Genomic DNA, 25662 nt, shown 5'->3' with positions numbered 1-25662 from the left:
AAAAAAAAACCATTTTGCAGTTGTCCCTGTGTAAGCCCATGATCTTTTGTAATTTGTACACTTTGCTTAAAACTGAAGTACATATTTAAACACCATTGTGATTTTATACTTTCATATTTCATATATATATACACAATGAATTTTATATATTTAATATAATTTATTATTATTATTTAAACTCTTTCTTCCTTATACTAGAGAGCCAATCTGTAAGCTGTTCTAATTTTTTGCAACTTTAGGAGTACTATTACATGTTGTTTGTGTTTGTTTTCTCTTCAAGATAAATCGTAACATCTGCTCTAGGCCTCCAACAGACAGTGAAAAAAATTTTTTTTGAAAAATATGGAATGCTTCACGAATTTGCATGTCATCCTTGCTCAGGAGCCATGCTAATCTTCTCTGTCGTTCTAATTTTAGTATATGTGCTGCCGAAGCGAGCACGACAGTGAAAATTTTTAACGTTTGGTAAGCTATTTGTTAAAATGGAATATCAATGAGTGATAATGACAATGTGGCTAAGAATAGAAAAAGAATAAAAATACATACTCATGATAAGTTAGTGTTTAGTGTGCTACGGTTCTAGCAATGCTCTTATATTTATCTACTTGGAACATGGTAATCTTGGTTATTTAGTACTTCATCCTTGTGTATTTTGCTTTTGCAAAAAGAACTTAGCATTTTAAAAAGTTACCTTCCGCTTAGACATATAGTCACATAATCATTAGTTTTTATCTCAATGCTTAGGCACGTTAAAGAGCATCTTAGTAATCTTAGTATTAAGTTTAAGTTTGTTATATGATTACCTGAAAACAATTTTATTAGTTTTTCACTGCTAAGAGCTAGTATGGAATCCTAGAACGCTGGCTTTTGACCTTAACAGTAATATGTGAGAAATCATAAAAATTAAAAAAAAAAAAACCAACAACCTCAGTTTACTTTCCAGGATATGCCACAAATGATATATCTACAAACCAGTTTTTCCCTTTTTATTTTATTTTTTGTTTGTTTGTTTTCAGGTGAGTGGGGGGAAATGGGAGAAACCATGTGGCAGCAGGGAGCAGGATATGAAATTAGAAATTAAATAGTTCCATAGATCCTTTCAGGTTTCTGGGCAGCTTAAAGGGTCCTTACTCACAGAGAGCATGCATTAGTGGTGTACTGGAGCCAGGAACCAGTTGTTAAATTCTAAGGAGTTTTGTCACCCAGTTATTAAACATAGCCATTATTAAAAATCAAAATGTACAAACTTGCAATTAAATACTATTAAAGAAAAAGGTAATAAAAACTCAAAACTCATCATTTCCTAATTTTTAAGTTATGCTTTAGTATTGTTAATTATTTAATTTATGCTTTTGAAGTTAGTTATATCTGTATCTGAAATATTCACAACGATGTGCCAATGCCCACCACTCCCAATTCTGTGCAGAGACTTCATGCTGGTGGCTTGATAAGCTTATGATTAACATTATGAGTATGTATTCTCTCTTAAAGAAAATAAAATTAAATATGGTGGGAGACCATGTGATTTAAAATCACTATTCTACGATCATTACTGACTTTCTGTCAGTCAGACACACTACTCTCCTAGTCACCTCAGGGTATTTGAGTTTGCTGCTGTATTTCCTCTGCTCTCCCCTCCACTGTGCACTTGGATGTCTTTTTTCCCACCAGAGTTTAGAAAACCCTTGTCTGATTATCCTATCTAAGGTGGCTCACCCTGTTCTGCCTGTTCCCTCACCTGACACGTTTGCCATTCCTTCACGTGGTCTGTCTTTTCCTTAGAGCCCTTACTACTCATTCAAAGTATATGGTTTATTTGTTTCTATGTTTACTGTCTTTCTTCCTTACAATGATATAAACTCCCCAAGGGGAGGAATCTTCCATTATCTTTTTATTTCTGGTTTTTCAGTGCCTAAAAGAGGGCTAGGCACACAGTAGATGGCCAGTATATTTCTGTTTAAGAAATGATTTAATATTTGAGTAGACAATATCGATGAAAGTCATCTAATTTAAAATAGAGGTTTAGAGATAGTTAAAGTAATATTTGAATATGAGATAAAATGAAATCAGACTACTACCACTTGACAAAAAAGAGGCTCCAAGATACTGAGATAAGCTCTTACAAAGAGAACACTTTTTGGGGCGCCTGGGTGGCTCAGTTGTTAAACGTCTGCCTTTGGTTCGGGTCTTAATTCCAGGGTCCTGGGATCGAGCCCTACGTCGGGCTCCCTGCTCGGTGGGGAGTCTGCTTCTCCCTCTCCCTCTGCTTGCCTCTCTCTCTCTGTCAAATAAATAAATAAAATCTTAAAAAAGAAGAGGCTGACATGAGGTTCAATCTCACAACCCTGAGACATGACCTGAGTTGAAATCAAGAGTCAGATGCTTAACCAACTGAGCCAGCCAGGTGCCCCTCACTGTTACATACTTATTGAAGAGCTATACATATATAACTTATAGGCTTGCTTGACTTTGAAGTCAAATATACTAGATATATTTAATCACCTCCCAGATCAAATAGGAACAAAGTGTTAAAAAAAACCCACTTTTTGGGGGGGGCATGTCATTTATATACATAAAAAGATACTGAACTTTTGCTAAATTTCCTGAGGGATGGAATTTGGGAGTAGATTATGTCAAAATTCTAGTTAGAGATGGGATTTGTACATTACATTAATTATTCTGTACTTTTCTGTGGAAAGAATCCCTCTCAAGCAACATAATTTACATGAATGAAGGAGAAGGTTTTATTTTAAGGGACAGCGGCATATTCAGATTTTTTTGTGGCAGTCCTCCAGCCACAGAAGCTAGCTGTCAAAAACTACTTTCTTTCTCAGAAGGCTTCTGTCAGGTGGAAGCTGAGGCTGCAGTTCTATTCCAAGCCAAACTTTGTACAATATGAGCAAATAAAATGCAAAAGAATATTTTCAGTGACTGATTGAGGGTAGCTACTTCTAATATTTAAGAGCCTAGTCAAATTTATTGTTACTTTTTAAAAAGTGTGATCAGGATGGGTAGGTTATCTGTAATCCATAAAATACTGAAATGTATGGTTCATAAACTGAGGAGTAAAGGGTAACAAGGATGTTGCTTAAAAGGAGTAATGTGGAGGTTGGCATATATTTGGGGGAAAGCACATTTATTTGTTATTTCATTCATTTATTCCACAGATAGTTTTTAAGCATTAATTATGGTGTTAGGCATTGGTTTAGGTGCTGGGAATACACGAGAGAAATACTTTCCATCTTTAAACAGTCTAATAGGGGAATAAAAACAAGGAAACAGGTTATTGCAACACAGTGTGATAAGTGGTAGGATGATAATGTTCAAGGCTTTTTAAGAGCACATGAAAGAGACAACTAACTCAGATTTATGACGTTTGAGAAGTTGATCATATGATCATGATTGACCTTGTGGGTTAAGAAGTCTCTGATTGGTCTGCAAAGAATGAATTGAAGACAATGATGTGCTAACAAAAGTTTAAAAACTGGCTTTTCAGAGGAACAAACCCCTCAGATATGTGCCATCTGCCCATTTCTATGGTGTAAATATTTCCACTATGCTGACTTTAAAGCTACCAAGCCAGTAGACATGGTATGTTTGAAGTTACAAGAGAAAGAATAAATGACAGAAGAAGGCTCCTGGAAAATGAGATAAAGGTAGGTTCAAGATGAAAGGACGATGAATGGGTCCTCAACCAACCAAAGGGAATAAAAATAAGGATGTGGATCCAGGTATATTTTTTGTGGTTTATAGTTAGAGTTATGATTTACAGAAATAATTTGAAAATTTTTCTATCTACTGTTTTGATGGGGCCTGCTAAATTGTCCTCTGGTATTAATTTTCTTTTATTCTAATATATTAGTCATAGAGCCTCCCTTGCAATGGTCTTCCTTGCAGGTAATGTGGTTATGTGACTATATTTGGGCTAATGGGATATGACTGGGATGATGTGTATATTTTTTTTTAGGAAAGGTACAGTAAGTGGCTTACTCTGGATTACCCTTTCTCCTTCCACCTGACTGGGAAATGACTAAAATGGCATCCAGTCTTGGATAGTTTTCATCATGTGAGGGCATGAGCCAACCTGTCTGTCTGGGATCCTGGCTATCCTCCTGAGCAAAGCCCAGACTGCATTCCTATCTGCCTGTGTATGTTATGTCAGAAGAAAATAAGCATTTATCTTATTTAAGTACTGGGTTTTAGAGTCTCTTTGTTACAGTAGTTTAGACTGTACCCTGACTAGTACAGAGAGATTCTGTATTTTCTGTGAATGAGGAGACAAAATTATTTTCTAAGAATTTAGAGTTGGTTGGAAAGGGCATACAGTTTGAAAGGAGTGAAATTAGTTTAATAGCTAGGGGATGAGGGGTAGGATATAGAGATAGGCACTAGGAAAATATAGAAACATTACTTGCTAATCTTGAGGAATAGAAGACCACTGATCATGGAAAAAGGAAACGATATAAATATGAATTAACTAAATAAACTCAACAAAATAGGGGAAAGCCTAACAAACAGGTTTAATGTAGGCCATACAATTTCTATCAGAAATGTTCGCATTTCTCAGGCTTATAGTTAAAAACCATGTAATGATAGTAAAGATCAAAAGTATATTTTCAATGTTACATAATTATTTTTTTATTTTATATTTTGAGAGAGAGTGAGAGCGAGAACTGAAGCGAGCAAGGAGGTTTGGGAGGGGCAGAGGGTGAGGGAGAGAGGGACTCTTAAGCACGCTCCATGCCCAGTGCAGAGGCTGACATGGGGTTCGATCTCACAACCCTGAGACATGACCTGAGCTGAAATCGAGAGTCAGATGCTTACAGCTGAGCCAGCCAGGTGCCCCTCACTGTTACATACTTATTGAAGAGCTATACATATATAGCTTATAGGCTTGCTTGACTTTGAAGTCAAATATACTAGATATATTTAATCACCCCCAGATCAAATAGGAATAAAGTTTTAAGATCATTGAAATTAAGTAAGACAAAAAAAAAATGCTTTACCCTTATCATGGGAAGCTTCCTGGAGGAGATGGCTTTTTAATTAAAACTCAAAATTCATGTATCTTTATACCTTAAAACAAGAGCCCATATTATTGATTTTAACCTTCTACTCTCACACACCTTTCCAAGAGGTAGTAAAATCATATTTGATTTTAGGATCTTTTAGGCCTAGATGGATATAGCACTCTAGTAGTCTTTCATAGAATGGTGAAACTTTTTGTGGTATTTAATGTTCTTTGGGTCTTTAAACATTTGATAAGCTGTGATTTTAAGTGTGATGTTCCCAGTGTGGACCACGTGGAAGTAAATACTTGGAATCACTCATTAGAAGTAGACTACATAATTTCCTTGTCATAGATTTCACTATTATTTTACCTGAAAGATGATGTATATTATTTTAAGTTGTGACCTTTATATTCTTCTTTATATTCTAGGAGTGGAACACCTAGTAGTCCTATGTGTTGCACAAAATTAGGTAGAATCTTATTCCCCTAGTAATTATGGGGGTAAGGGTTTTTACATTTCTGCTTATTTATCAGGCAGTGTAATTAGAAGTGATTCTTTAAGAATCCACCACAATCAGAATAAATCATATTTATCCTGTGAAAAAAACTGGTGCATGTTCATCCAGTGACCACAAAAAATTATTATCATAGATTTAATTTTCTTTGTTTTAATCAAGATCCTTTGTTTTCATAAAGTGGGGACAGTTTATAATGCCAGTGAAAGCAGTTTTGAAGATGGATAAGGTGTGTTTGTCCATGTAAAGCCTTGAAGCTTGGTGTTCACTGGAAAAATGTTTTAATTTGGGAGACAAAGCCCTAAGCCAAATTCCTTATTATCCACAATTTAATTGAGAAAATTGCTTAACCTCAGTCTTTCTGTCAAGTTTGATTGAGAGTTAACTACTAGCTGGAGGTGCACTGGAATGCTGGGTACCTTAAAATATCTTGAGACTTCCTTAAGAGAGGTGATATGTATGTAACAGGGACAGAAAATATTAATGTGTGAGGAGAAATGCTTTTCTCTGTTCTCCTGCCTAACCAATTTACTATGCAGATTGGCATAATCTTTAGAGGCTGAACAGTAGAAGCACAAATGGGTATTTGCATGAAGATACTGTCTTGAGAGAAAAAGTGAATAGCAAAGGATAAAAAGGAAGAGGGAAAGGAAAGGGAAAGTCTCATCAAGAGACAGATGGAAGAAAATTTAGGGAAGAGAGTTGAAAGTGGGAGTGGAGAAAATTGGAAATCAGTAGGAATGAGGAAAGAATACGATTTTAAAGAAATGGGTTATAAATTAGATTTTCTTTAATAATTTTCAAGAGGTACACCTAGGAGTTAGAATTACTTTTTTAAAAAGAATTAAAAAATGATTTCTTTAAAAACACAAATGCTTTGAGAATAACATATCAAAATGAATAAATGGGAACATTAGTAAGTTGCCATGCAGTACTGTGAAGGGGTTTTCAATTGGACCTTTTTTTATGTCCAGTTAAGCAACATATAGTACATCATTAGTTTTTGAGAATTACTTTTAAATTACCTTTGGTTGCTGCATTTTGTTACTTTGAATACAACACTTTTCACCAAGTATTTGAGTTGTATGTAAAAACCACAAAAATGATAAATTAGCTCTGTATTTTGAAATACTTTAGATTAGTGCTTTATGAAAATCAAATATGATGAAGACAAAAACTTTCAAACAATATTAATATCTGATTGCTAAGAGAGTCAGACTTGATGACTCTTGGTAAGAAGTCAAATTCTCTGGACATCGTAAACAAACTACAAAATTGTATTGGTTTCTCCTAAAATATTTTATCAACCTTGTGACCACAAACCAGTTAATATCTATGCTGTAAAAGTACAAATGAAACATATTTACTATTTTCCCTTGCTTGATTTTATTGACAGGACTTTAGAAAAGTATGAAATGTGAACTGTTATTTTGAGAATTTTTTGGATTTTGCTAATAGGTGCGGCTTATATCTTGGCTTTATTAACTGCTCAGGCCCTGGGCAAGATAAAATTCTGCATCACATAGCTTTTATTTTCCTTTTATTACAGTGGAGCTTCTGGTTTCCCTAAAGCAAGAATGCTGGTGTGTACCCTATATTAAATAGAAACTGTAGATTTAAAAACATTTCAATAGGAAAACCCAAAACTCTCCACCCCAAAACTGCTAGAACTCATACAGGAATTCAGTAAAGTGGCAGAATATAAAATCATTGCACAGAAGTCAGTGGCATTCTTATACACCAACAACAAAACAGAAGACAGAGAAATTAAGGAGTCGATCCCTTTTACAATTGCACCCAAAACCATAAGATACCTAGGAATAAATCTAACCAAAGAGGTAAAGAATCTGTACTCAGAAAACTATAAACTACTCATGAAAGAAATTGAGAAAGACACAAAGAAATGGAAAAACGTTCCATGCTCATGGATTGGAAGAACAAATACTGTGAAGACGTCAATGCTACCTAGAGCAATCTACACATTCAATGCAATCCCTATCAAAATACCATCCGCTTTTCCCAAAGAAATGGAACAAATAATCCTAAAATTTGTATGGAACCAGAAAAGACCCCGAATAGTCAGAGGAATGTTGAAAAAGAAAAGCAAAGCTGGTGACAATTCCGGACTTCAAGCTCTATTACAAAGCTGTAATCACCAAGACAGTATGATACTGGCACAAAGGTAGACACATAGATGAATGGAACAGAATAGAGAGCCCAGAGATGGACCCTCAACTCTATGGTCAACTCATCTTTGACAAAGCAGGAAAGAAGGTCCAATGGAAAAAAGACAGTCTTTTCAACAAATGGTGTTGGGAGAATGGGACAGTCACATGCAGAAGAATGAAACTGGACCATTTCCTTACACCACACACAAAAATAGACTCAAAATGGTTGAAAGACCTAAATGTGAGGCAGGAGTCCATCAGAACCCTAAAGGAGAACACAGGCAGCAACCTCTTCAACCTCAGCTGCAGCAACTTCTTCCTAGAAACATCGCCATAGGCAAGGGAGCAAGGGCAAAAATGAACTATTGGGAGTTCATCAAGATAAAAAGCTTTTGCACAGCAAAGGAAACAGTCCACAAAACCAAAAGACAACTGACAGAATGGGAGAAGATATTTGCAAATGACATATCAGATAAAGGACTTATCTATATCTTATCTCCAAAATCTATAAAGAACTTAATCAAACTCAACACCCAAAGAAAAAATGATCCAATCAAGAAATGGGCAGAAGACATGAACAGACGTTTTTCCAAAGAAGACATCCAAATGGCCAACAGACACATGAAAAAATGCTCAACATCGCTTGGTATCAGGGAAATCCAAATCAAAACCTCAGTGAGATACCACCTCACACCAGTCAGAATGGCTAAAATTAACAAGTCAGGAAACGACAGATGTTGGCGAGGATGTGGAGAAAGGGGAACCCTCCTACACTGTTGGTGGGAAGGCAAGCTGGTGCAGCCACTCTGGAAAACAGTATGGAGGTTCCTCAAAAAGTTGAAAATAGAGCTACCCTACAACCCAGCAATTGCACTACTGGGTATTTACCCCAAAGATACAAATGTAGTGATCCGAAGAGGCATGTGCACCCCCAATGTTTATAGCAGCAATATCCACAATAGGCAAACTATGGAAAGAGCCCAGATGTCCATTGACAGATGAATGGATAAAGAAGATTTGGTACACACACACACACACACACACACACACACACACACACACACTGGAATATTATGCAGCCATCAAAAGGAACGAAATCTTGCCATTTGCAACAATGTGGATGGAACTGGAGGGTATTATGCTGAGTGAAATAAGTTAATCAGAGAAAGACATGTATCATATGATCTCACTGATATGAGGAATTTTTAATCTCAGGAAACAAACTGAGGGTTGCTGGAGTGGTGGGGGTTGGGAGGCATGGGGTGCCTGGGTGATAGACATTGGGGAGGGTATGTGCTATGGTGAGCGCTGTGAATCATGTAAGACTGTTGAATCACAGACCTGTACCTCTGAAACAAATAATACATTATATGTTAAAAAAGAAAAAAGAAGAAGATAGTAGGAAGGGAAAAATGAAGAGGGGGAAATTGGAGGGAGAGATGAATCATGAGAGACTATGGACTCAGAAACAAACTGAGGGTTCCAGAGGGGAGGGGGTGGGGGGATGGGTTAGCCTGGTGATGGGTATTAAAGAGGGCATGTATTGAAGGGAGCCCTGGGTGTTATACACAAACAATGAATCATGGAATACTACATCAAAAACTAAAGATGTAATGTATGGTGATTAACATAACATAATAAAAAAATGCAAAAAAATAAAAAGGAATGAAGGGAGGTCAGGAGCTTGATGGTTTAATGGTAACATATAGTATGTTAATACTCTTAGTTTTTTTTTAATTTAAATTCAATTAGCCAATGTATAGTACATCATTAGTTTTTACTCTGCTTAGTTTTGTACTGTGAAAGTAATAAATGATTTTAAACCAATTAATTATAAGGAAGCACACATAAAAAAAATTCAATAGAATAATGAAGATTCCATACTTAGATATGTTAAAGTGTTAGGTTTCTCTTGGTTATTTTATTTTATAGAAATTTTTAAAGCCCTGAAAAATAACATTGTGGTATATTTATTTAAAAGAGGGCTGCCATAGACCTACTATTCAGGAGGGCAACTGTACATTTTGTGGATCGCTGCTAAAGTGAATTTCTAGGTAAAAGATCAAATCATTTGCCAATATTAGTACATTTCACAAGAGAAGCAGGTGATGCAATTTGCTCAATATGCATGTTTGGCCCCAGGATGTGTGAGACCTCCTAAGCTTAAGCCATCCAGCAAATACCCTCAGAAAAGGTGGAATTGAGACAGAAGCAAATGGCAGAAGTGGTTTGCCGTCCTCAGACCTATGAACCATTTTAGCCCACTTCTGTTTGGACTACTCTTGTATAGACGTGAGCTACACTGAAACAACATCAACAATAATGAAAAGTGGCAAAGTAAAAGAAAGCATTTTTAAGTGCTGGTTAGGTATATTGTGTTCTTATGTTTCTCACCCAAAATCTTTAACTTAAAATTTAATAATTAATATAAATGTGTGGAAAAAATAAACTTCAAGCTCTATTTCATACTATACAGAAATTAATTTAGGGTGGATTAGAGATTTAAACATATAAGCTAAAGCCATATAACTTCTGGACAAAATTAAAAATATATTTTACACTTTAGAGTATGTAAAACTTCTTGGGAACCAGAAACCGTTAATTATAAAATAAAAAATATGATAGGGCACCTGGGTGGCTCAATCAGTTAAGTGTCTGCCTTTGGTTCATGTCACGATCCTAGAGTCCTGGGATCGAGCCCCATGTCAGGCTCCCGGCTCAGCAGGGAGTCTACTTCTCCCTCTCCCTCCGCTCCTCCCCCTGCTCCTTCTCTCTCTCTCTCACTTACACTCTCTCTTTCAAATAAATAAATAAAATCTTTAAAAAATATGATAAAAATAAGAAGGTAAATTCCTCTTGTTCAAAAACAGTGCTAGGAAGGAGAAAAGATAAGCCATATATTGGAATTAAATATTTGAATATAGACTCTAACAAAGAACTTGTTCTCAGAAACATACAACATACAATATAGTGATTCAGCCTCTCTATATGTTATGTTATGCTAAGCTCACCAAAAGTGTCATCTGTCACCATACAACACTACTACAATACCATTAACTGTATTCCCTCTGCTGTACCGTTTATTCTTGTGACTTTTTCATTCCATAACTGCAAGCCTGGATCTCCTACTCCCCTTCACCCATTTTGCCCATCCCTTCACCCCCTTCTCTCTGTCAAGCATCAATTTGTATGCTGTATTTATAGGTCTGATTCTGCTTTTTATTTGTTTATTCATTTGTCTTGTTTTTTAGACTCCATTCCATATTAGTAATATTGTATGGCATTTATCTTTCTCAGTCTGGCTTCACTTAGCATAGTACCCTCTAGTTCCATCTACATTGTTGCAAATGGCAAGATCTCATCCTTTTTTATGGCTGCATAATATTCCTCTCTCTGTGTGTGTGTGTGTGTGTGTGTGTGTGTGTGTGTGTGTGTGTGTATGTGTGTTTCCATTATCTATTTTATGGATAGATATGGAAATACATTTCCACGACTATTTATTTTATTTATTTATTTTAAAGTATTTTATTTATTCATTTGAGAGAGACAGACAGAGAGAGCATGAGCAGGGGAGAGAGGCAGAGACAGAGGGAAAAGCAGACTCCCTGCTGAGCTGGGAGCCCAATGTGGGCTCAATCCCAGGACCTTGGGATTAGGACCTGAGCTAAAGGCAGACACTTAACCATCTGTGCCACCCAGGCACCCTATATCCTGGCTATTTGAAATAATTCTGCAATAAACATAGGGGTGCATATCTCTTTTCAAATTGGTATTTTTGTTTTCTTTGGGTAAATATCCAACAGTGGAATTATTGGATCATATGGCATTTCTATATTTTTAATTTTTTGAGGAAACTCCATACTGTTTTCCACAGGGGCTGCACCAATTTACATTCCCACCAACCATGTGTGAGGGTTCCTTTTTTGCCACATATTTGCCAACACTTGTTATTTCTTGTCTTTTTTATTCTAGCCATCCTGACAGATGTAAGGTGATATCTCATTGTGGTTTTGATTTGCATTTCTCTGATGATTATTCATGTTGAACATTTTTTCATGTGTCTTTTGGCCATCTGTATGTCCTCTTTGGAGAAATGTCTTTTCAGGTCTACTGCCCATTTATTAATGGGATTGTTTGTTTGGTTCATTCGTTTTTTTGATGTTTAGTTGTGTGAGTTCTTTATATATTTTGAATATTAATCCCTTTATTGGTTGTATCATTTGTAATATTAACCCCTTTAGTGGTTATATATTTGCAAATACCTTCACCCATTCAGTAGGTGGGCTTTTTGTTTTGTTGATTTCCTCTGTTGTGCAAAAGCTTTTTATTTTGCCCCAATAGTTTATTTTTGATTTTATTTCCCTTGCCTTAGGAGACCTATCTAGAAAATATGTTGCTATGGCCAGTGTCAGAGAAATTATTGCCTATATTCTTTTCTAGGATGTTTAGGATTTCAGATCTCACATTTAGGTCCTCAGTGCACTTTGAGTTTATTTTTGTGTATTAGAAAGTGGTACAGTTTCATTCTTTTGCATGTAACTGACAGTTTTCCCAACATCATTTGTTGAAGAGACTCTTTCCCCCCATTGTATATTCTTGTCTCCTTTGTCAAAGATTAATTGACCATATATGTGTGGGTTTATTTCTGGGCTCTATTCTGTTCTTTTGATCTATGTGTCTACTTTTGTGCCAGTGCCATACTGTTTTGATTACTACAGCTTTGCGCTATATCTTGAAATCTAGAATTGTGATACCTCTGGCTTTGTTCTTTGTTCTCAAGATTGCTTTGGCTATTTGGGATCTTCTGTGGTTCCATACAACTTTTAGTATTATCTTATAGTTCTGTGAAAAATGTTGTTGGTATTTTAGTTGGGATTGCTTTGAATCTATAGATTGCTTTGGTTCCCAAAATATATATATTTCTTTTTTGCCTTTTGTTTTTTCTTTTCAAATTTTGTTTAAATCTAACTAACCCGTTAGTTCACACACAGTGCTGTATTGGTTTCAGGAGTAGCATTCAGTGATTCATCACTTCCATGCATCACCCAGTGCTCATCACAACAAGTGCCCTCCTGACAACTATTACCCATCTAGCCCATATCCTACCCGCCTCCCTCCATCCACCCTCAGTTTGTTCTCTATCTTTAAGAGTCTCTTATGGTTTCTCTCTCTTTTTTTTTATTTTTATTTTTAAAGATTTTATTTATTTTTTTGTCAGAGAGAGAGAGCACAAGCAGGGGGAGCAGCAGGCAAAGCAGGTAGAGGGAGAAGCAGGCTCTCTGCCAAGCTGGGAGCCCAATGTGGGACTTGATCCCAGGACCCTGGGATCATGACCTGAGCCGAAGGCAGATGCTTAACTGACTGAGCCACCCAGGCGTCCCTCCCTCTCTCTTTTTTTCTTTTTTCCCCCCTTCCCATATGTTCATCTGTTTTGTTTCTTAAATTCCACATATGAGTGAAATCATAGGTATTTGTCTTTCTCTGACTTATTTCACTTAGCATAATACACTTTAGCTTCATGCATGACATTGCAAATGGCAAGATTTCATTCTTTCTGATGGCTAAGTAATATTCCATTGCATATATACACCACATCCATCCCAGAATATATATATTTTTATTTTTTAAAGATTTTTTATTTATTTATTTGAGAGAGAGAGAGAATGAGAGATAGAAAGCACTAGAGGGAAGAGGGTCAGAGGGAGAAGCAGACTCCCTGCTGAGCAGGAAGCCCGATGTGGGACTCGATCCCGGGACTCCAGGATCATGACCTGAGCCGAAGGCAGTCGCTTAACCAACTGAGCCACCCAGGCGCCCAATATTTTTAAAATTTCTATGAATCAATAATAAAATGACAAATGAGCCAGTTGAAGAAATTGGGCAAAATATTTAAACAAACACTTCACAAAAGAAGACATAGGAAGGGCCAAAAAGCACTTGAAAGGCATCAACATTATTAGTCATCAGAGAAATGCAAATTAAAACCACAATGAAATACCATATTTTACCCACTAGGATGTCCCCTATACCAAATGGTGATATGTGGAGCAACTAGACCTTACACCTATTGCCAAAGAGGACAAAATGGTACAACTACTTCAGAAAGCAGTTTGGCAGTTTCTTTTTCTTTTCTTCTTCTTCTTCTTCTTCTTTTTTTTAAGATTTATTTATTTGAGAGAGAGAGATTGTGTGCACGAGTGAGTTGAGTAGGGTCAGAGGGAGAGGTAGAGAATCCCAAGCAGACTCCCTGTTGAGCATGGAGCCCCACATGGGGCTCAATCTCATGACCCTGAGATCATGACCTGAGCCAAAACCAAGAGTAGGATGCTTAACTGACTGAGCCACCCAGGTGCCCCAGTTTGGTAGTTTCTTAAAAAGTTAACATATGCCTACCTATGACCCTGTCATTCCACTCCTAGATCTTTATTTACCCAAGAGAAATGAAAACATATTTCCATAAAAAGACTTGTACTTGAATGTTCATGGCAATTTTATTCATAATTGCCCCAACCTGGAAACACCTCCCAAATTTCAACAACAGGTGAACAAATAAATCAATTGCAGTATATTCATTCAGAGAAATAATACCCATAATAGAAAAGAATATTGATGCATGATACAACATACATGAACTTAAAAACGTCATTCTGAGAAAAATCAACCAGGCACAGACAATTAGATGCAGCATGATTGCATTTTATAGAGTGCAAGAACAGGCAAAACTAATCTATGGCAATAGAATTCAACACCAGTTGCTTATGGGATGTGAGGATGGTCTAGAAGTGACACAAGGACTTTCTGTGGTGATAGACATGTTTGATGTTTTTATGGGGTTAGTGGCTGCAGAGTGTATATATGTATCAGAAATCATCAAATTATACATTTAAGATTTGTGCATCTCACTATCTATTGATTTTATCTCAATTAAAATTTTAATTCTTAATTATTATAGTGTATCCTAAATGGTACAGGTGGTAGTTCAAAGGAGTTAAATATAAATGACATCTTTATCTTAATGGCAAAGGTAAACAAAAGGCATTTGATTTATCTTCTACTGTTTTATCAGTAGGAGTCAAAGAATATAAGCTTTGGGACTTCCTAGGACCTGGCTTTCCCCTCTAAATTTCATGTGTTTTACAACTATCTGGATTCTAGAAATTTTAAATTAGTTTTTATATTCTTCTGCACACAAAGTTCTAGTTACACTGCACTATGACAATAATTGCCTTCCTAAATTTTTTAAGATTTTATTTATTTATTTATTTGAGAGAGCGAGAATGAGAGAGAGAGAGAGAGAGAGAGCTCATATGAGAGGAGGAAGGGTCAGAGGGAGAAGCAGACTCCCTGCCGAGCAGGGAGCCCGATGCAGGACTCGATCCCGGGACTCCAGGATCATGACCTGAGCTGAAGGCAGTCGTTTAACGGACTGAGCCACCCAGGCACCCCGCCTTCCTAAATTTTTGATAGTAATTATAAAGTTTATAATGGTAATCTGCACATTTCACAATTAGTATTCACTGATTTTTGTTCGTCTCTCACTTTCTGTTTGAGGCAAAGAGTAAGTAAAAATTATCTCCTAAGATTTTACTAAAATGTTGAGTGCCTGAAATCAAATTAATCTCTTCATTTCATGTGTCAGAATGATGAGCAAATTTTGAACAGTAAGATCCCAAATTTCTAGTTGGAATTAGAAATGTTAGAATTTTGCATTCAATTTCCATACCTAAATGGATGCACAATAAATTGATTCATGTAATACTTTTAAAATACTTTTTATTTTTTCAATTAAGGTGTTTTAAGTTAATATCTACATTTTTTCTTATTTGAAATTGTAAACCCTCTCTTATATATTGATGTTATATCTACAAAATACTCTTCATCGTCTTTGAATTATAATATGCAATTATTCAGAAAATAGTCGCAGGATAACATATTTTACTTTAAAAAATAAATGACTAAGATTTTTAAAATTTAGGCCAGCTCACCATAGAAATGTATTTTAATCAGAATTTTCTTATTAAATATTTTCACTACTATTATACAGGAACCTTGAATATTATATGACCTTAAGAACTGATGACGAATGTTGAATTTTGTGTATTAGGATGAGGCTTAATTACTTTTTTATAATTTCTATTTTGGTTATCTAGGAATTTATTATTGATCTGACTGTGGCTGGGTTTGGCTGACTGTGGGAGCAAGGCATAGAGTATTTGAAGTGGAAGTGCTCTCCAAATGGGAATAGAGAAAGGGAGGAAAAGTGAATATTGAATTAATAAATGAAGTGGGCTGCACTGAGGTGAGAGAGTAGATACAGAGATATGAGGCCTTGAGTGCTAAGACAAAATGTACAGACTCAGTATGCTCACAGGCACTTTAAGCACTTTCTGAATTGAATTATTAAAACCTAGGAATTTAGAGGAAGAACTTAAGGAGTGTAGCGAGGTAGTCATGGTGATAAAAAGGGAAGATTTTAGAAGATGCAGTTTGAATTAACTGTAAGGAGAGATTTAAAGCAATGAAGCCAGCAAAGAGAAATTTGAATTTGTTAAAATGACAAGAACCAAATACATTAAGGTGTTCAGGCATACGTCATAATGACAGGGCAATGTACTCACGAAATAGCCTAATAGCTCACTCTCGTAGACTGGCGGGTTCTAATGATATATGTAGTTTATGTTCAGGAAGCCTGGAGAGGAACACAGAGAATATGGCATTACATTGCAATAATTTGTTTACTTTTTATCTCATAGTATAGGAATTACTTTTACCTTTTATAGCCTTCATACATATTTTTTCAAAGATTTTATTTATTTATTTTAGAGAGAGAGTGCACGTGAGCGGGGTGAGGAGCAGAGAGAGAGGGACAAGTAGACCCTGCACTGAGTGCCGAGCCCAATGCGGGGCTTGATCCCACAGCCCTGAGTCGTGACCTGAGCCGAAACCAAGAGTCGGATGCTTAACCAACTGAGCCACTCAGGTGCCCCCAGCCTTTATATTTTGAACAGAAAAAGGTGCATCCTAGCCATTTAATAAATGTTGGTAGACATTATGAAGTAAGTAATGAAATCATTACTGTATATATTATACCATGTACCATGAACTATTCTAGACACTGGGCACATAATGGAGAATAGCATAGAAATAGTCATAAAGATTTTACATTTTCCTGGGGGGGTGAGAGAGTGGAGGAGACAATTATATGTAGTTCATTCATTCATTTATTCATTCACATACAGGTAATTCCTAGAAAGCATTTAAAAATGGGGTAATATATAGTAAAGGGGAGGAATAGATCAGTGGCTAGTGAGAACGGTCAGAGAAGGCCTCTGGGAGGATATGATGCTTTAATTAAGACCTGAATTGTGAGATGGAGGGAGCCATATGTAGACCTGGGGAAAGAGTATTTCAAGGAAGAAGGAACTTCAAAAGCAAATAAGCAATGGTGATGAGCTTTGCTTGTTCAAGAGAAAGAAAGAAGGACAGCCAGACCGGGTTATAGTAAGCAGTGGAGGATGGAGAGACATGAGGCCAGAGAGGCAACCAGAGGCCATTGATGTACAGCCTGTGGGTTGTGGTAAGGATTTTATATTTCATTCCAGTTGTAATGGGAGCCAGGGAGATGGGGGAGTGGTGCGTTCTGATTTATGCTTTAGAAGGATCACTTTGGCTGCTGTGTGATGTCAAGACTGCAGGTTGAGAGCAACTATGAAGCTATTGCAATTGTTCATGTGAAAGATTCTGAAGGTTTGGAATAGAGCTGTGGCAGTAAAAATGGAGCAAAAGTGGCCTGATTTGGGACCTATTTGGTAGTGGAGTGGGCATGAATTCCAAAGAATTGTATGTGGAATATGAAGGGAAGATGCAGGACTGAGGAGGGCACATGGGCTTTCCACTTGGGCAATTGGGAAGATAGAGCAGCTACGTAGAGAGTTGGCAAAAATTTGGTGAAGGGAGTAATGGGTGTGTGTGTGTGTGTGTGTGTGTGTGTGTGTGTGTGTGTGTGTGTGTGTGAATAGTTTTATTTTGACCATGTTGTTTCAATGAATGAATTTCGGTAAGTTTTTCCTGAGCACATCTTACATTCCAGCCACTGTTCTACATGCTGGGAAAACAGAAAAAAAGAAAATAGAAACTCATCTTCAAAAGGCTGACATTATAATTGAGAGAGACAAACAACAAATAAGTAAATATATACTCTAGTTCATTAGATGTTGATAATGTCTGTGGATAAATATAAAAACATAAGTGGGGGGTAAGTGCTGAAGGTGGAGGTAGGCTTGCTATTTTTAAAGTATGGTCATGGAGGGCCATTTTATTTTATTATTTTTTTTAAAGATTTTATTTATTTGAGAGAGAGAGAGAATGAGATAGAGAGAGAGAGCATGAGAGGGGGGAGGGTCAGAGGGAGAAGCAGACTCCCCGCCGAGCAGGGAGCCCGATGCGGGACTCGATCCCGGGACTCCAGGATCATGACCTGAGCCGAAGGCAGTTGCCTAACCGACTGAGCCACCCAGGCGCCCCATGGAGGGCCATTTTAATAAGGTGACATTTGACCAGAGGTTTGAAGAAAGTGAGGGTACCAGGTATGCGGATATCTAGGAAAAGGAGCTTCAGGTAGAGGGAACAACAAGTTTCCTTGCTTGCTCCTTCACCTGCCATGAAGCAGCTATACGTTGGTCTTATTAGAGGATCAGCAAGGAGATCAGTGTGGAGTGAACTGGGGATGGAGGAATGATAGCAGATGATTCCAGGAGAAGCAGGGCACCAAATGATATAGGATGTTGTGAACCATTGTAAGGAATTTGCTTTTTACTCTGGGTGAGAAGCCAATGGTGGATTTTGAACAGAGGGATTGATTTTCTTTCTTTCTTTCTTTTTTTTGGGGGTGGGGAGGGAGCACAGGCAGGGGCAGGAGGGGCAGAGGGAAAGGGAGAGAGAGAATCTTAAGCAGGCTCCATTCCTAGTGTAGAGTCTGACATGGGTCTTGATCTCATGATCCTGAGATCATGACCTGAGCTGAAATCAAAAGTCAGACGCTTAACCGACTGAGCCACCCAGGCGCCCTGAGGAATTCATCTTTTTTAAACAACATCTCTTCAGTTGTTGTGTTGTATGTAGTCCCCAGTGAGGCAAGGACTAAGGGAAAGAGATGAGTTAGGAGGCTATTTTGATCATTTAGCCTTGAAATATTGGTGTTTTCGATCAGGATGGTAGTAGTGAGGAGGATAGTAGGTGATTGAATTCTGGATATATAGTGAAAGCAGAGCAGATAGGATTTGCTGACAGATTGGATTTGGGGTATTAAAAGAGGAGAATCAATGATGGCTGCAAGATTTTGGAAGGATGGAATTGATATTTATGGAAATGGAGGAATGCCTCAGGATGGCTATGTTCTTAGGAGAAAAACAAGTATTCATTTCTGGGCATTTTAATTTTGAGACATTTATTAGATATGTAAGTAGTGATATGGAGTATACACACACACACACACACGTGCATGTGCGTGCACAGGGCTTCAGTGGAGAAATCCTAACTATAGATATAAATTTGGGAGTGGTTAGCATTAGATGATATTCAAAGAGACAAAATGTGATAACTTAGGGAAGGAAAGGAGGAGAGAAAAGATCTGGGGACTGAAGTCTGGACACTTCAACCTTTGGAGGTCTGGAGGTGTTGAGACTGAGAAGGAGAGACCAGGTGGACAGAGAACTCGGAGACTAAGTGAAGAAATTCTTTCAAAAAGGAGAGAATGGTTAACTGTGTCATATGAGACCAGGAGATCAAGAATGTTTGGGGTCTGAAATTTTATCATTGGATTTGGCAACATGGAAGTCATCAAAATTTGACAAGATCTGTTTCAGTGGGTGGTAAGGGCAAAAGGCTAACTAGAATGGATCCAAGAGAGAAGGACAAAAAGGAATTTGAAAACAACAAATGTAGAGTTTGTTGTGAAAGGATACAGAGAAATGGGATATAGCTTGAATGGGACATGGGTTCAACAGAAGCTATTTTGGTTTTTTTTTTTAGATTTATTTATTATATTTTTGAGGGGCGGGGAGCGAGCAGGAGGGGCAGAGGGAGAGGGAGTGAGAATCTGAAGCAGACTCCACACTCAGTGCAGAGCCCAACACAAAGTGTATACATGACCCTGAGATCACGGCCTGAGCCAAAACCAAGAGTCGGACACTCAACTGACGGAGCCAACGAGGCACCCCTCAACAGAAGCTTTTGTTCTCTCTCTTTTTTTAAGATGAGTGATGTATACGCATCCGTATGCTGGTGACAATGATTTAGCAGAATGTGATAACTTGCTGTAGGAAAGACTTTGAGAAAATGAGAGCTATTAGAGCAAGTGCTAGAGCATAAGAGAGAGAGGGTTGGTTGGCAAAGATCTGAGCAGCAACAGTACTTGCAGTACAGTGGACCAAAAGGCAAAGAGAATAAGAATTGATGATAGAAAGATGAAGAAGAAAACATTTTGAATTATGATGTAAGGTTATCAGGTTATAGTGGAGCAGAAGAGGTTTTTGAAGATTTCAGGACAGCAAGAAGGATTGAAATGGAACAGCCATTTGTGATCATGGGATTTAAATTTCTGAGGGAAGAACCATGGATTATTTGTAGCAATGCTGAGAAATGTGGACTCAAATTTGAAGTGAGAGTAATCATGATGGTTAGGATTTTCTCCAGGTTCTGGCAAGAATAATTGGGTAGTTGTTTTTAACAAGGGCCAGGGTTTCTCTATGCAGATATGATGAAGGAAGAGCTTACCCCATTTTAGTAAATAGCAACTCCATTATTCCATAACCTTGGAGCCATGGTTGATTCTTCTCCCTTTTTTTTTGCACCTCAAATCCAATCTATCAGAGAGCAATTATAGTGCTAGACCATGGCTGAGATGCTGAATAAAAAGGAAGCAGGATTGTTTGGAGTCGGGAGTTGGAAATGAAAAGTGGTAGGGGGAGTGGATTGGAGATTCCCTAGTGAGGATGGTAAAATAGTGGTATGGATTGCTAGATGAGTGATTTGGATGCAAAGCAGGTATTTTGAAATTGAGATTTGAAGGTGCTGCAATTATCAATGATGGTTAAAATTTGCAAGTAGAACCATGTGAAATTGGAAAAAAAAAGTCATCAGAGCTAAGGTGGTTAAGGAACTGAGAGGCCAGCGTATTTGTTGGATGTTGAAGGATCAATGATAAGACAGTAGAAGAGAGAAAAGACAAGTTAGGTGTTAAGGTCATTAACAAATAAAAGAGAGTCACTAGGAGGTGGATTCATGGCATCAAAAAGGAATGAGTGGTAAACTCCAATGAAACAAGCTTCACACGATTTAGGATTTGAAAGATAAACTCTTTGGAGAAGGCGTTGGAGAGGAACAAACTAACTCTACTTGAAATCTCTGAGATGTGTGGGATGTGAAACAAACGATAGTTACCACTTGAAAGCATTGTAAAGGCAAATCAGATGTTGGTTATAACAAGAAGGTAAGAAGTAATTTGAGGACACAGGTGGGGGAGTTTGCTGATGAAAGACTGCAAATTCCAGAGAGCAAGATGGAAGAGCACAGGAGAGTGGCAACAAATTAGGGCATGTCCAGAGCAATATGGGGGTCCCTCTCCCTGAAAAAACAGATAGTTTGGCAGGCTAGGACTTCTGATGATGATGGAGGGGAAAGGCAGGGTGAAGACGGGATGAGACTAATCCTATAAGCCTCCAAGCAAGAAGGATCTGAAGACCTTCAAGTGGCTGACTCTTCCTTGAGGGAAGGAGGTAGCTTATGAGAATTCAGATGTTGGGATGGCTTGAGATATTGGGAAGAAGGAAAAGGATATGATGGGAATAATTACATTTGTGTGGCTTTTGGTTCAGAAGCCTGCTTAGAATTTTTCTTTTGTCTACTTATCTAGAAATTAAAGGAGGGCAATTTTATTTTTGCAGAAGCAAATTAAAGCATTTGGGGGAAATCTATGCTAAAACAATAACTACTATAAGCTTTTTCATTCAGGACATTTATTTTGTAGCTATTAATCCATTTCCAAATGATTGTGTACATTTACATTTGAATTACATACCTGTTAATTTGTTTCATCTACTCAGCATAGAAGCTTGAGCTGGAGACCAAAGTGATCCAAATAGCTTGGCTCCTCAAATAAACCTGAACTCATATATAAAAGAAAATACAGTACACGAATACATACCCATACCATCAAAGATGGATTTGATCAGGGTTGAAATGAAAAAGCTTATCATTTTGGAAGAACACATACTATCTTTTACATTGTTGTGTTTTTAATATTTTGCACTGTCTAGTCCTGATGATACAGATGCAGATTTAATAATCAATTCAAAGCTCAAGAAGATTAAGTGAATTTCAGAGTTGCAAACAGAATGAAGCTTCTCAAAATCCTGGTTCATTTAAGATTTACCAAGATATTATTAATGCACATTCATCATCCAGGGATGAAATACATAATCCTTTTCTGTTATTTTTTTTTTACAAGATTTGAATGGATATTTACATTATGTGTGCTAATTGCCACTCCAATTGACTTGGGATAGTAGAGAAAGTAGGAAATGTCTATTTGATTTAGAAGATGCCCCATAACCTCTGTTTCCAAATGTCTCTGACATCATCAGCCTGTGAGTACAAATAGGACCAAATTATAACAGTCAAATGCTTGTCATTATTGCTAGTTACTGTTCTAACCATTTGCATATATGAATCCTTGAAACCTCACAGCAATACTGTGAAGTAGAGATTATTATTACTTCCATTTTATAGATGAGAAAACTTTGGCACTGATCATTAAATAACTTGCCCAAGATCATAAAGCTATTAAGTGGTACGTCAACATTTGAAACCAGGGACTGACTCCAGAACCCAAAATCTTATTAATGTGTTATATTATTTCATACCATGGGAGCTCTCAGCTCCTTACCTGCTGAAACCGGGCCTCATCTTCCATTTACCAGATACCTCTCCTCTTTCCCTTGGTGTTTCTTATACCTAGCAAGCATTTCAGGGAAGTTCCAAAAAGTTCCTCACATGTTCTCTTGAACTAATCTGCCAACCCAGTTTACAGAATTTCTGCCAATTGCTCTTTTCTTGATTTCACCGTCCCCTATCCATATCTCTACTTATGAAGCAGCCTTGTTGTCAGATGTGAAAATGTTGAGGTCTGTGTTACAGGTGCTATCCCTTGCTGCTTGGAAAACTATCAGTCCTCAAGGTCAGGCCAGGTGTGAAGGTCAGATGCAGAAGTGGATAATGAACCTTGCCTCAGCTCTGGTTGTCACCTCAACACTGTAACAGAACTGCTTGTGGATAGCATTCCACCCAAAAAAACACTATTGAAAATAATTTCTGCAGTTTCTGTCTCTAACGTATCTGTCAGTTTGTGCTCCACATATCCTAAGGGTTTGAATGAGAACAGAAGCATTCTCTTGTTCTTTACATCTATTCTTCTTCAGTGCCCATGGTGCCAGAAACAAAACAAAATGAAATGAAAAACCTAAATGGGTTCCTCTCTGTCACCAAAGCCAATGCATTTCAAGTTATGTCAGTGGATACTCACTGGGGCCACCTATGCGTTCCATACCCTGGCAGGCTGCCTTTGGGTTTAATAAGGACTTTGAATTCACATACTTCATAACCATTTTTTTTTAGGTTGTTGGGTAAAGGAATGTTTCTGAACAGGTTCAGAATCTCTATATAAATTTCAGGGCCATCAAAAAACGAGAAAGGACACATATTTTAGCAGAAAGAGGCATATTGAGGAATTTCATTAGAATCTTTGAGAGCTAGTTGCAGGGCCAGCCTTAGGCACAAACATGAATTAGATGATGTTTATCTTCAGTGTTGTCAGCTTCTTCCTTTTCAACCTTTCAGTTCTTTCCTTGCTGTAACTCTTTATCAGAATCAGGAAAAAATAAAAAGCAAATGTAACTATCAATTTAAGTTTAATAACTTTTTACATTTTAAACCTATTTCAAATGATAGATGATAGACTTCTGTATTCCTAAAGGAGTTTTAGATATCACTGACTGGGGTTGGAAAGACGGGCAGAGGGTTTAAAAAGTCCTGTGTGACAGTCTCAAAAATCATAGCTCACAACCTACCAGCTATTCTGACTTCAAGGCTGTTCAGTTAGTAGGTCTATTTAAAGATTTTTCTAATGCATTCTGAGAAAGGAAACAGAAGTATCTCTTCTTGTTCTTGTGTGGTGTGAAACTCATTTGCCTAGGAAAGTTTTTTACTTTGTCAATGTTTGCACTTTAAAAGACCATATTCTTAATTTGGACTGGTAACTGTGCCAAATATCTTGGCAACTTAACAAAAAGATAGCTTTAATGTTAAAGGAAAATCATACACCATAAAGGCTGTCATAATATGTTGCACTGATAGGAGAAAGATGGAATTAATGTGACATTTTCTTGTTAACTTCAAATTTCAAAATTAAAAAACATTTTTAATGTTTTTACAAGCAAGAAATAAAAGTCTTGAACACAACTTTTTTGCTCTTTATATCTACAGTAACTAGAAACAATATTATATTTACTTTTATCTTTTAGCAACAATCATAATTGTGATTATTTGATATTGTGAGTTGATATGAGAAAATTAAGCAGTGGAAGATTTCTATAGCTATATAGAATTTTTAAATCTGTTGATATAGCTGAATGGACCTTTGGAAATGATCCTATAGTTGGAATGTGCTTCATAATGGCTCTTGAGTATTAACTATGTTATCAATAATAAAATAATATACATTTTCCAGCACATATTATATGCCAAACTTCAACATATGTCATCTTTAGTGTTTATTAAAACCTTGTGGAATAGTCTTGTTCTTCCTAATTTGCAGAAGAAATGGAAGCTCAGATAGTTTTGTTGACTTGCTCAGGCATCAGCAAAATACTAGAATTGAAACTCAAATGCTCATCTGTTCAGACCTAAAGTCTTTGCTCTTTCAACTCTATCCTGCTACATCCCCAAAACAAAAATTAATCCCAGACTATTTGTAATATCAGTATATAATGGGTAGTGTTTATAAGGGCTTGGGTTTGGACGGGGGAAATATAGCAAGGTCATGGGGGATAGGTTAAGTAAACATCAAAAGTTAGAGGTAATTCTACCTAGATTAGACTAAGTTTGGAGAATTAGGAGCACCAAAGGTAGGTCATGGTTGGTGGCCAAACCAAGTAGACACATTAGAAGAGGAAACTATATTACAAGAGATTCGAAAATTTGCAGAAGCAAAGGTCTTTCAGTCAGAATTCTGTACAATTGGTAATTTGAGGAACATTTAATAAAGGGATTAATTTAAACATTGGACAGGGTATAGAGAAATAACAAGGAATAGTGTGATCTCTATCTCTAAGTAACAACAGGAAGCTATTACCACCCATAAGTCTACAGGTGTTAGGGGACAGTAGTTCCTAAAATTTAGAGATGACGTCATGTGGGAGGGCCATAATACAGTAACTATAACCTTTACCAGCCACCCCATTCACCCCACAAGGAGGGCGTTCAAGGAACAAATATCCCAACCTCCTGCTCCACCCTCCTTCCAATCTTCTATGGTACCCTTCTGTGGCTCATCAGAAAGCTGGAAGACAAGGCAGTCTGTTGATGAGTTCCGTGTTGGTCAGCCTCTTGAACACGGAGAAGATTGGAGAAAGTTGGAAGGCAAATCTGGAGATGCAAATGGAAGTTACCCAGCACAAGATGTCAGGCAGAGGATCGGTAACTTGATTCAAAATCAAGGAGAGGGCAGAGCTGGGACAACCAGAAAGCTGAGTTGGGATCAAATGAGACTTGAGAACTGAGGCTCCAGCTTCCTTCACTCACTATACTGGGTGAGAACCATTCATTCATTCATTCATTCGCCGTTTATCCATCCATTCATCCATCCATCCAACAAAACATTCTTTAGTTCTATATGCCAGACATATATTTCTAC

At 37.2% G+C, this 25662-nt stretch overlaps 1 protein-coding gene and 1 non-coding gene across 12 annotated transcripts in view; one reads left to right on the top strand and one right to left on the bottom strand.

Moving 5' to 3' along the window:
• Nucleotides 1-25662, top strand: part of MAPK10 (mitogen-activated protein kinase 10) — a 547028-nt gene that overhangs the window by 310246 nt on the left and 211120 nt on the right. For 2 of the 11 annotated variants that reach the window (XM_027600530.2, XM_027600536.1), the window contains exon 1: nucleotides 3562-3656. The exons of 7 other annotated variants lie outside the window; for them this stretch is intronic. In XM_027600530.2, the coding sequence (XP_027456331.1) occupies nucleotides 3594-3656 (63 nt within the window). In that variant the 5' untranslated portion in view covers nucleotides 3562-3593. Of the gene's footprint in view, nucleotides 1-3555; nucleotides 3657-25662 lie in introns of those variants that run through there. 2 more of the 11 variants (XM_027600541.2, XM_027600540.2) reach the window with 2 other exon arrangements.
• LOC113926044 lies at nucleotides 337-441 on the bottom strand. Its single transcript, XR_003521130.1, has one exon. It is a non-coding gene; the product is annotated as a U6 spliceosomal RNA (small nuclear RNA).

The sequence above is a fragment of the Zalophus californianus genome, chromosome 2, assembly GCF_009762305.2.
Source record: "Zalophus californianus isolate mZalCal1 chromosome 2, mZalCal1.pri.v2, whole genome shotgun sequence".
In the NCBI taxonomy this organism is placed as follows: domain Eukaryota; kingdom Metazoa; phylum Chordata; class Mammalia; order Carnivora; family Otariidae; genus Zalophus; species Zalophus californianus.
This window is presented reverse-complemented; position numbering and strand designations above follow the sequence as displayed.